This window comes from Bufo bufo, chromosome 5 (genome assembly GCF_905171765.1).
Source record: "Bufo bufo chromosome 5, aBufBuf1.1, whole genome shotgun sequence".
NCBI classification, from domain to species: Eukaryota; Metazoa; Chordata; class Amphibia; order Anura; family Bufonidae; genus Bufo; species Bufo bufo.
The window spans coordinates 202,524,937-202,537,644 of NC_053393.1; the positions used below are offsets into that span (position 1 = coordinate 202,524,937).

Below are 12,708 nucleotides of genomic sequence, written 5' to 3' on the forward strand. Positions count from 1 at the left end.
TGGGGGTGTCTTCTTTCCGAAAGCATTTTTTACATATGACCTTTTTTTCTGCAGTTCTTTGGTTTTCACTGATTCACTCTAGAATGTTCTATCACCTCACCAACATCCGTCAGAGAGTTGCCATATCGGCTCAATCTGTAGCCATTATCACTGCTTTCCTGACAGCTCATAGACACTTATTTAGGCTAAGCTATGATCAAACAGTTAGGACTTTAAATGGGTGTCTAGGAGCTGTCAGGGAACTAAAGACAAAGGGGGTCATTTATTAAGGCCGGCGTTCTAGACGCCGGTCTTAATAAATCCTATATCTGGCGCCGGCCTCTACATAACTTCGGTTCATCCAGCGCGGGTCGAAATGTAAGCCAGCTTCCGAGCTGTCTTACATTTAGACCATTTTCTATACCTAAAACAGGCGTAGAAAATGATGAATGAGACTGGTCTGCTGGCCCGTCCCCTTCCCCGCCAATGTCACGCCCACTTTTTTAGACCGGGTGTGAGCGGGGAAAAGTCGCAGATTGTGGCGCAACTAGGTGTTGCTCTGCTACAGGAAAACACCTAATATAAGCATATTTCTGAATAATAAATGACCCCCAAAGTCCACAGATCGAGTCTTCAGAGCAGCTCTCTGATGGATTTACTGTAAGTGAGAAGCAGAAAGAACGGTCTGCATAATCGGTGAAAACTAGAAGGCTGTAGAGTGCAAAGTGTTGAGAATTTTCAATGAAAAATAATTGCAATACTTTTTAGCCCAAAATAAGCACAATGGGGTAAATTTATCACAACTGGTGTAAATGAAAAACAACCAGCTAAGCCAGTTTTCCTTTACACCAGGTTGATATGTCTCCCTCAATGCCTTTAAGTCATTATAAATTCCTCAATCATAGGTCAGGTTTGTGTTCATCTCCTTGCAGTTTTAGAACCTTACATGGATATCAGCCACCAATATACCGGTAGATAGACCTGTTTCAGTTTGTTAGACCTTGCAAACATTGAGAAAATACCTATATGTGTTCGCAAAGCGCACATTGTCTTACATCTCATCAGATAAAGGGGTTGTCTCACTTTAGCAAATGACATTTATCATTTAGACAAAGTTAAAGGGGTCATCTCACTTCAGTAAGTGGCATTTATCATATAGAGAACGTTAATGCAAGGTACTTACTAATGTATTGTGATTCTCCATATTGCTTTCTTTGCTGGCTGGATTCATGTTTCCATCACATTATACACTGCTCGTTTCCATGGTTACAGACCACCCTGCAATCCAGCAGCGGTGGTCGTGCTTGCACACTGGTGCCCGGGACCATGGGAGCGCACATAGGCTAGTGCTATTTCCTATATTGGGCAAGCACGCCCACCACTGATGGATTGCAGCATGGTCTGTAACCATGGAAACAAGCAGTGTATAATGTGGTTGAAAAATGAATCCAGCCAGCAAAGGAAGCAATATAGACAATAATATATTAGTAAGTGCCTTGTATTAACGTTCTCTATATGATAAATGCCACTTACTGAAGTGATACAGCCCCTTTAATACAAGGCACTTACTAAATGTATTGTGATTGTCCATATTGCCTGCTTTGCTGGCTTAAATAATTTTTTCATCACATTATACACTGCTTGTATACAGGGGTTGTGACCACCCTTCAATCCAGCATCGGTGGCCGTGCTTGCAAAATATCGGAAAAGCATCGGACTCTCTAGTGGCTGGGATCGTGGAAGTGCCCATGGTCCAGCACTTTATTGTGCAAGCACGACCACCTCTGCTGGATTGCATGGTGGTCGTAAACATGAAAAAAAAGTAGTGTATAATGCAATGGAAAACTGAATCAAGCCAGTAAAGGAAGCAATATGGACAATCACAATACATTAGTAAGTACTTTCTCTACATGATAAATGCCATTTGCTGAAGTGAGACAACCCCTATAATATTAGATCTCACATCAGTACCATGCTCCTTGCCGACAAAAACTAAAGGGCCAAAATAGATGTGCCCCGAGAGGTATATCCCAATACTCTTAGATGCTCATATATTCTTTTTTGTTTTGGACTGGGACCTTGACTTACGGCATACATGGACTAATTTTTTATCTCAATTATAGCAGGATACATTCTGTACAAAATGTGCTCACTTTGCATTTGGAAACAAACATTGATCTCCAGGGCTAGTTCCTTATATTTAGTTATAAAAACCTTAGTACTTGGAGAACCTTTTTACTGTGCCTTTGACTTTTGTACAGAAGGTACAGATTATATATAAACCTTGCTTGAGTGTTTGCTAAAAGGCCTGCACACTATACTTAACAGGATTCCCGCTGGTTGCTAAAAATCAGATTAATGGAACAAGTGTAAAAGCAGTCTAGGCTTACTGTACCTTGCTGAAATGTTTTGTGGTGTTGCCTTTTTCGGGACTTGGCATGGACCCTTTTTTAGTCGGTTTAAATGTTAATTCTGACAGATGTCAGTCCTCCCATCTTAGTTCTAAAATATACCCCCGCACTACATTTATATGTGACATTTGGGACCGTAATGCAGGAGTGAGTCTATGCAACAGGCATGTGATATCACATAATAGCACATAAACCATGGGATTGTGCCAAAACTACTCTGGGTATTATTTTTCAGATATCTAGGGGGAAAGTTATTATCCCCTCTGCGCCAGAAAACTGATGCCAAAAAGTTGCAAAGTTTGGCCCACCGCTGTATCTGTGGATAATTTTGCAACTTTCTGGGAGTGTTATGCCCTGCTCGCCACTTTGCAAAATAGCGAGTGGTGTGGGGCTGGCTAACGACCCATCATATTTATTAGAGTTGAGTGAATTGTAGTATCTGAAGTGGACTTTCAGAGAAAATTCTATCCGCCTCGAAGCCCAATTCCCTCGTGCATTGTAGTAATGAATCAATTTTCCCTGAAATGGCGGTAAAAATAATATAAAAATACTCAACTGCCGTGGCCATCTTGATTGAAGATCCTGCTCAAGATCTTGTGCGCGGCCAGCGTGATGACCTCTTCACCCACCGCGCGAGATCTTCAATCAAGATGGCCGCAGCGGCCTCTACGCGCTCAAATGGATAAGGTGAGTATTTTAAACTGAAAGCCCTCATTTTTAATCTCCGATGCCGTGAACAGCGATGAACATGGCATCTGAGGGGTTCAATGACGGGGCGGCGCAATCGCCATTCCCCGTCATTGCGCCAGCTACTTACAAAGAAATGCACTTTGGGACTAAGTAATTTGTCATACAGCGAATTTCTTTGTGAAATTTGGCAAAGCAGCATTTTTGTAAGCTTCGCTCAACACTAACGTTTATTATATTCTATGGCAGGAAAGTAACATAGATTATAATGGAAATCAACACCAGCAATGGAACTGGTCTAGATCTCCATTTGGTTGCACAGACAGAGGGGCTGCAAATATTAATACTTGAGGAGCATCTTATGCAGTGAGGGATAGATTAAGATCAGCGTGTAATACTCCGGTATGATAACTCTCCCCTCTATAATAGTATGTTGCCTATATTGCCCAAAAGATTATTCCATACTTTCTTAAGTACATGAAAGTGAACAGACGTTACATACACTTCTGCTTGTATACATGTAGATCCTATATAAAGTATACTTAAATAGTAGGATGCAATCTACCTGTAGACTTCAAGTGGGGATCAAGTATATCTAGGCATTCTTTCATCCAGGACAAGGATTCAGTTCTAACCAGGTCTTTTTGCCTCCCAACGTTATTGGCCTCTCACTGGTGCCCCCTATGCCAATCAGTATCTCAAGCCCTGACAGGCCCCCTATCTTAAAGAGAATCTGTCACCAGCGACCTCCCTATGGCTCACCTGATTAAAACGCCGTTTTTTTTTGTGTTAATCCGAGGCTCCGTTCCTGAGTCATGATACTTCTTGTTAATATGCAATTGGTCCAATGAGGGCATCACTATTGCTCATGTTGCACCCAAGCTCCACTCATTTCTGTGGCCAGACCCTCCGTGGCTGCTTTACCACTGCTTGACCCTGTCAAAGAAAGCAAAGAAGGAGAGGCAGGCCACAAAAAGGAGTGGAGCTTGGGTGCAACAAGAACAATGGTGACGCCCTCATTGCACCAAAGGCCTAATTTGCGTATTAAGAAAAAATATCACAACTCAGGAATGGAGTCTCGAGTCAACTAAATAAAAAAAGCATTTTAATCAGGTGAATCACAGCTATGTGTCTATGCAAACAGTTGGATAGGGACATCACTGGTGACTGATTCCCTTTAGTTACACCCCTCATTTGGTTCCAGTGTACTGCCCTCATTGTTTCATGGTGAAATGCACATTGGCCTTATATCCTCGTGGATGCTTAATATACACTAAGCCACAGAAGGGACAAGCAGAATGATCATGTAGGGCATTGCTATTGGCATATGCAATAAATAACACTGGAGGCACCAGGGCATCTGCCTTAGCGTCCTCTAGGTGCCACATGTAGTTGTCCCTAGTGTCCTGGCAGATCACCCTATTTTTATTCACTCCCTACAAATTGTAAATCCCATATTGAGTCAGTATGGCCGCTCCTGGTATAGATAACGTTTTCTGGAAATATCTCTCCTCTGCCTTTACTAAAACAAACCATCTTATTTAGTATTATTCATTTTCTCTTTCTTATATAGTGCCAACATATTTCACAGCACAGTATAGAGATTCTCATCATGCCCATCATTTTCAGACTGAGTTTGCCCGCCTTTCACATCATTTGAACAGAAAATGTCAAGGCGCAAAATTCTGATCCCTGTTGTTTTTTTTTTTTTTGTTTTTTTTTACGGACACATCATTACAACTAAAGGCCTTTGTGTAGCTTCTTATTTTCCTTTCTCCCATGTGGCAGTTTGTCACATTTGTTGACTGCTCGATCCTTTGTGGTTAATAATTGATATGTAGAGACAGAAACAGTTCTCTACCTGTGTCTTCACCAAAACCTTTCAATTCGTTGTCCTACCTGTTGTCCTTTTCTCTCTAGTAAAGAGGATTGAATTTTTAGCTCCTATGCATAAATTGATATACATGCAACCCTAGATTTCTTTCCGTGCACCCCTAGATTTCTTTCCATGTTCCTCTTGCATTTTCGTATGCAAAATACTTATGCCCATGCAAATAACATCCAAAGTCATATAACGCCAAAGCATACCATACTGTCTACAGGCACAGATCAGAAGAAGCTTAGTACTGTATCTAGGAAGTTCAGAAAGTCTTCCCTTTGCTTAGACAGACCCTGAGACCTACTGTGGTCTATTGACAATCCCTTATGTTAAACCTGTGAATTAAAGGGGTTTTCCAGGCTTTTGATATTGATGACCTATTCTCAAGGTAGGTCATCAATATCAGATCGGTGGGGTTCCGACTCACTGCACCTCGCCGATCAGCTGTATGAGGAGAAGGCATGTGCTGTGTGCGCGTGCCATCAAGCAGGAAGAGAGACAGGAGACGGCACGCATGCACGACACGTGCCTTCTCATGCCGGGTGTCGGATCCCCGCCGATCTGATATTGATGACCCATCCTGAGTATAGTAAAGAAGAGAACTCCAGCAGTTGTGTTGCAAAATAGATGAATCGTTTATTTGAAGTGCGGCTTTAGCATACAGTAACGTTTCGGCCGGGTATGGCCTTTATCAAACTGCTGCCGCTATGTAGAAGATGGAGATGTGTAGTAGAAACGGCTGCGCTCAGTGGGTAATGTTGGCGTGCAGTTGCACGAACAGGTAGATCCTGAGTATAGGTCATCAATATTAAAAGCCTGTAAAACCCCTTTAAAGGGGTTGTCTAGCCTAGGAGGCAACAACCTTAATGATTCTAATATGTGCCCCATTAAAAAAAACACATGTCTGTGGTCCTGCGGTGTCTGCACTGCCGCCCAGTTTCCCACAGGACCAGGGAGTGGTTTGGTCCCATGACTGCTGTGCCCAATCACAGGACTCAGCGGTCACATCTGCTTGAATGGCACTGCTGTGATGTGGGGCAGGGCTGCAGACAGGTTGAGTGTCTGGGTTTTTTATGGGGCACAGGTTAGGACCATTGAGGTTGTCAGCTCCTATGCCAGCCAACATCTTTAAGGTATAGGTTCTAGAATTTCTAGGCTAATAGAATAGTAAAGAACCTGAAATGCAACAATAAAGTGATAAAGATCATGAATGTTTAATCATCACTATGGCAACTTTACACATATTTGGCATCATTTTGTACAATACAATTAAATATTAAAACATATGATATCCTGCGCCTATGTAAAGTGAAAAATAATACATATTGGCACTGGAATTACAATTAGTAAACATTTTTTTAAAAAAGGGCCCAATACTTAATAAAAACACATATCTGGTATTCTTTCAAACCATGACAACTCTTATAATAAAGTTGTAAAATTGCGATTCAGTTAAGGGGGTTTTCTGCGTGTTTTATGCTGATGACTAGGGATGACTTGTGTTTTTAAGTTCGGTGTTCAAGGTTCGGGTTCAGGTTATCTAAGGTCCGCTACCATGGACTATAACTTATGGTCCGTGGCAACGGAATCCATAACAGAGTTCTTAGATAACCTGAACCTTGTACACCAAACTTGAAAACAGAAGTTCGCTCATCCCTACTGATGACCTATCCTCAGGATAGGTCATCTGTATCTGATCGGTGGGGGTCCAGTTCTCAGCACCCCCTGCCAATCAGCTGGGGCCAGTGAGTGCCACAACCACCTCACAGCTTACCAAGCACAGTGCGTCCATTGGATAGCAGCTGTGCTTAGTATTGCAGCATAGTTCCAGTCACTGTAATGGGACTGAGCTACGCCTAGATCGTGTGACCGGTGAACATGACGTCACTAGTCTAGGAAGAGGCTGCGGTGCATGCCAGAGCGCTGTAATCAACAGTGGTGCCAGGACTTGGACCCCATTAATCAGATATTGATGACCTATCCCGAGGATAGGTCATCAGTATAAAGCTTTCAGAAAACCTCTTTAATGTGTTATCATGCATTTCAGACAACTTGCAGAAGAAAAATATCAAGAAAATCAGAGACGAATGCAGGAACTGAGGTCCCGAAACTTTCAGCGACTTAGCATCGATGTCCTTCATGTATGTATCAAGTTCTTGTTTTACTTCTTGGCAAATTTATAAATGGTAAATTTATGTAACCATGGTGGTGCTAGGACAAGTCATTGTTTGTATTGAAGGGGTTATGCAGGTTGTAGATAATGAAGACCTCCCTCAGGATAGGTCATCGGTATCGGATCAGTCTAGATCGCTGTTTATTATTTTCCTACTGCCCCCTATTCCCCCACTGTCAGCAATCAAAGGTGCACTGAAAAACACAGTCTGGACTGTCTGTCCTGTGCGCATGCACAGAAGTCCTGACAGATTTTTTCAGCACAGCTTTGAGCGCTGACAGTTGGGGAACGAAGGGCAGTAGGGAAACAAGAAATTGTGATCTGGACTCCTTGGGACAGACTTATCATAGCCCAGCAATGGTAGCCCAGCTATGATAACCAGGCGCACTGCTGGATGCACTGCCTGATTTATGACAAAGTCTACGCCTCCCCCACCCTCACAATGCCCCCTTTTCTATAGGCCGGCAAAGAAACGTAAAATGTTTGAGCAAGTGCTGTTGAAAAAGTCACAATTGTGCAGTTTGAGACTTTTTCACGCCACAAAAAAACTGGCATATCTTTACGAGAAATCTCCCCCTTATCTGCAGTAGTACTTATGTAGAACTGAAGATAATAGTCCTAGTTTGTAGTTAAAGATTCCCTTTAAAGGCTTTCCCATTATATAAGATCAAATTGCTCTTCTAGATATATTTCAAGCTGGCAGCTCAGGGGATGTGTCCTTCCTCAGGAACATGTTCTTTCTGCTGCAGCTCTCTCCCTGTAGCTTTCACAGCTTCTAACAGTAGATACGGCTTGTGGCATTCGAAGGATAGAACTGAGCATGTGCCACCACCTCAGCGACGTTACTGAGGTAGACATAGAAATAAAGAAAAGAACACGGCTGTGTCATGGTCTGGCGGTAGCGAACCATGACACTTTCGCCATGCATGCCTGTTGTTGGTGGCAACGTGTAGTTTGTAGCATGTTTTGTCACTTTCCCTTTTAGTCTGGTTCCCTTCCCATTTCTGGTGTGTATGGGGTTAAGGTGTGAGCAAGGTGGAGCTGGGTGTGGCCTCTTGGCTCTTATAGTACTGGTGTTTGGAGCCTGAGGTCAGAGTTGACTTCAACTTCTGGTGGAGCTGGAGTTATGCTGCCATCTTGGACCTTTCCATCTGTCCAGCTTGAGGGCCACCTTGTTGAACATAGTTTGTTTTCCTATTCTATCCTTCTTGTTACCCTACCTTACCTGTGTGGTTGTTTCGTGTGGGTTTATGTCCAGGGTGTGGTGTCTCGTCTTGTTGTTACATGTCTGGTCAGTTGGTGTTTTATGTCTGGCATGTATGCAAGGCGTTACCCTGGGTGTTGTGCCTCCGGTGAGGGGGCTTCTGTGTTCCCCAGAGGGGGAACAACCCCTCTAACTAGATCCAACCATAATTTGCCATAAAAAATATATCGCCATTATTTAGTATAAAATACATGATGTTGTTACTCCTGAACAACGCCAAAAATATAATAATTCTCCTGTGGAAAACAAGGCCTTAGACAGTAAAGATAATAATTTATAAAAAGTTATGGCTGCTAAAATGTAGAGAGGAAAAAAAAATGTTTCTGGCCTTTTCATACCTGGTCATTAAGGGGATAAAGATATTGTGTATTGCTGTGGATTTGTTAGTATAATGGTTTCTAGGGAAATAAACCAGCCTTGTATGCAAATATTTAATGATTTAGAAGAAAATTCCATATTCCTGCACTAAAATCAGTACTAGCAGTGAATGGCGCTATCATTGTCACATTGTGGTTTTCAATAGACTCCTGTATAGATTTTCTTAATTCAAATGGTGGGGGTAAATGGCAAAATAAAATGCCGTAATTAAAAAAAAACAATCCAACTACAGTACATGTACAGTGTCATGTTTTTAATTTTGACTGAATACATTTCGGGGTAGATTTATCAAAACTGGTGTAAAGGAAAATTGGCTTAGTTGCCCATAGCAAACAATCAGATTCCACCTTTCATTTTTCAGAGCTCCTTTAGAAAATGAAAGGTGGAATCTGATTGGTTGTTATGGGCAACTAAGATAGTTCTACTTTACACTAGTTTGATAAATCTCACCCTTTGTTTTTAAATTTTCTACATGGATGCTGGACACTTTTCTATATTACTCACCAAGATGTTAGCATCAGAATCTTTAAAGGGGTTGTCTCACTTCAGCAAGTGGCATTCATCATGTACAGAAAGTTAATGCAAGGCAGGTACTAATGTATTGTGATTGTCCACATTGCCTCCTTTGCTGGCTTGATTCATTTTTCCATCACATTATACACTGCTCATTTCCATGGTTATGACCACCCTGCAATCCATCAGTGGTGGTCGTTCTTGCACACTATAAGAAAAAGTGACGGCCTTTCTGGTGGCCAGTACCGTGGGAACTCACATAGGCTGGTGCTTTTTTCCAAAGTGTGCAAGCACGACCACCGCTGCTGGATTGCAGGGTGGTTGTGACCAAGGAAACGAGCAGTGTATAATGGGATGGAAAAATGAATGAAGCCATCAAAAGAGGCAATATGGATAATAACAATAAATTAGTAAGTGGCTTGTATTAACTTTCTCTACACAATAAATGGTATTTGCTGAAGTGACACAACCCCTTTAAGGCCTCATGCACATGACCGTATTTTTTTTTGCAGGCCATAAAAAAATGGATCTGCTAAAAATACAGATGACATCCGTGTGCATTCCGTATTTTGCGGAACGGAACAGCTGGCCCCTATTAGAACAGTACTATCCTTGTCCATAATGCGGACAATATTAGGACATGTTCTATTTTTTTTGTGGAACAGAAATACGGACATACGGAAACGGAATGCACACGGAGTAACTTCCTTTTTTTTTTGCGGACCCATTGAAATGAATGGTTCCCCATACGGGGGGAACGGACACGGAAAGAAAATATGTTTGTGTGCATGAGGCCTAAGTCTTCTAAGTTCTCAAGAGCGGCCTAAACGAATAAGACTTGAATTTAAAGCCAACCAATTGGCATCATCCAGTGATGAAAAATGTCATTCACAAAATGCTGCAAAACTGCAGGAGCATTGGTCAACCCAAAAGGCATGACCAGGTTGCCCCTCAGGAGTATTAGAAGCCGTCTTCCATTCATCCCCTTCCTTGATCCCAACCAGATTATATGCCCCCCTTAAGTCCAACTTGGAGAACACCTTGACATCAACAATCTGGTTAAACAAATTGGGAATCAAAGGAAGAGGGTAAGGATTATGGACAGTAATCCTATTGAGTTCACAGAAATACAGACATGGCCGAAGACCTGCTGCTACTGGAGACTTGTAAGGTCTTATGTGTCCTTTAGCCAAACTCTCGGTACGTACTCTCCCATGGCCAGTCTTTCAGGTCCAGAAAGAATTTACAATCTAGATTTTGGCAATTTAGCTCCCGGAATAAGGTTGATAGGACAATCATATTCCCGAGGCGGAGGTAAATTCTGGCATCCACTCTCAGAAAATACATCGGCAAAATCAGATATAAAAGAGGGTAATGTCTTAGTAGTTAAGACAGAAAAAGATGTATTCAGACAATTGTCAATGCAATAATCACCCCAATCAAAAATCTGTCTAGCTTGAGATACATTTTTGATAAAAGTCACCCACTCTTAGGCCTCTTGCACACGACCGTATGGTTTTGCGGTCCGTTTTAAATGGATCAGTTTTTCCGTTTTTTTGTTTCAGTAGTGTTTCCGTTCCGCTTCCGTTTTGCCGTTACATTTTTCAGTTTGGTTTCCGTTTGTGATCCGTTTTTTGCGGATCCGAAACGGAAGCATACAATAATGTTTAAACAGTAAGTTCATAAAAAAATTGGGCTGGGCATAACATTTTCAATAGATGGTTCCACAAGAACGGATATGGAAGACATACGGCTGCATTCCGTATGCATTCCGTTTTTTTTGCGGAACCATTGACTTGAATGGAGACAAGGATCGTTATTTGCAGGCAATAATAGGACAAGTTCTATCTTTCAGTGGAACGTAAATACGTAAATACAGAAACGGAATGCATATGGAGTACATTCCGTTTTTTTGCGGAACGATTGAAATGAGTGGTTCCGCATACGGATCGCAAACGGAATCCGCAAAAATGGAACGAAAACAGAAAAAGAATTATTAGCAAAAATGGAAATGTTTTTTTCGAATGCACTCGGTGACAACTCGTACATATCGACGAACTGAGCATCAATCAGGTTCACCCCGGCCCCGCTGTCGATAAACACCTCAATCCCCACAGTTTTTTTCTCTAGCGCCACATAGACAGTGAGGAGAAATTGGGTACTCCCAGTCAAAGACAAATGCACATCTGACTCTCCTCTCACCCCTGCAAGAGTCAATGTCCCTCTTTTTTCTTTTTGCCGTTAGAATGTATGGACATACTCTGAAAAAATGTCCCTTCTGTCCGCAGAAAAAACACACTCCCTTCCTATTACCAGTATGCTTAAAAGCGGATCCAGGAGTAGCTCCCCCTAATTGCGCGGGTTCGTCCCCAGACATAAACCCAAGAGTAGCTTCACCCAAAGTGTCAGAGGAGGACGATACATGATGTGATAGTACGTCCTGAGAGTGGGGACCCCTAGATCTCTCTCTCTCTCTCTCAGGCGTCTATCAATGCGTAAAGCTAGAGACATAGCAGCCTCCAGAGACACTGGGGTTTCATGAAAGGCCAAAGCGTCCTTCAGCCTCTCTGATAACCCTTGACAAAACTGGCTACGGAGAGCAGGATTGTTCCACTCCGTATCCGTAGCCCACCTTCTAAACTCGGAGCAATAAATCTCAGTGGAACGATCACTCTGACGAAGGCTGCACAGCTTGGTTTCAGCTAGAGAGGTCCGATCTGAATCATCATTGATAAGACCCAGAGCTTCGAAAAATTCATCTACCGACCAGAGAGACTGTGATCCGGTCAGCAGAGAAAAAGCCCATGACTGCGCATCCCCCTTAAGCAAGGAAATAACCACACTGATTCGCTGTTTCTTATCTCCAGATGAGTGTGGACGTAGCCTAAAATACAGTTTGCTCAGCTCTGTAAACAAAATGAAATTATCACGTCCCCCAGAGAATCTGTCCGGGAGGGCAACTTTAGGCTCCAGGTAGGCCTGGTCTCCACCACTACCACCAGGACAAACAGCCTGTGATCTCTGCATCTGCGAGATGGTCATGCGGTCAGCTACCTCCAAAGACAGCCCTTGCAGCTGACCTGCCAGTGCAGCAATAGGATCCATGGCTGCACACAAACAAAAAATGACAGTAATGGCAGTTTATAATGTCACGCTTCGGTGTGGGAGGGGAACACCACACTGAGCATAGGAGGGAAGGGGGGGGGGGGGGGGACAGGGAATCAGGCCTGAGAACTCGGGAAGGAAGATGGATACCTCCTAGTAGAAACCCTAACCAAAATCCTGACTGTCTACCAGTATGAACTGACCCCAAAGGTAGATAAATTCATACGCAGGAATACCTAGAGTTCTATCTAGCCCTCTAGGACCCTGGTACTAATGGCAGGGACGAGACTACCTGTTCCTCTAAAAGGAAGGACGAACA

At 42.7% G+C, this 12,708-nt stretch overlaps 1 protein-coding gene across 1 annotated transcript in view; it reads left to right on the top strand.

Annotated features, from left to right (window-relative positions):
* The window catches only part of NEK11 (NIMA related kinase 11), a 284,450-nt gene that overhangs the window by 145,926 nt on the left and 125,816 nt on the right, over window positions 1–12,708 (top strand). The window contains exon 10 of the mRNA XM_040433921.1: window positions 7,004–7,097. Within this exon, the coding sequence (XP_040289855.1) occupies window positions 7,004–7,097 (94 nt within the window). The remainder of the gene's footprint in view (window positions 1–7,003; window positions 7,098–12,708) is intronic.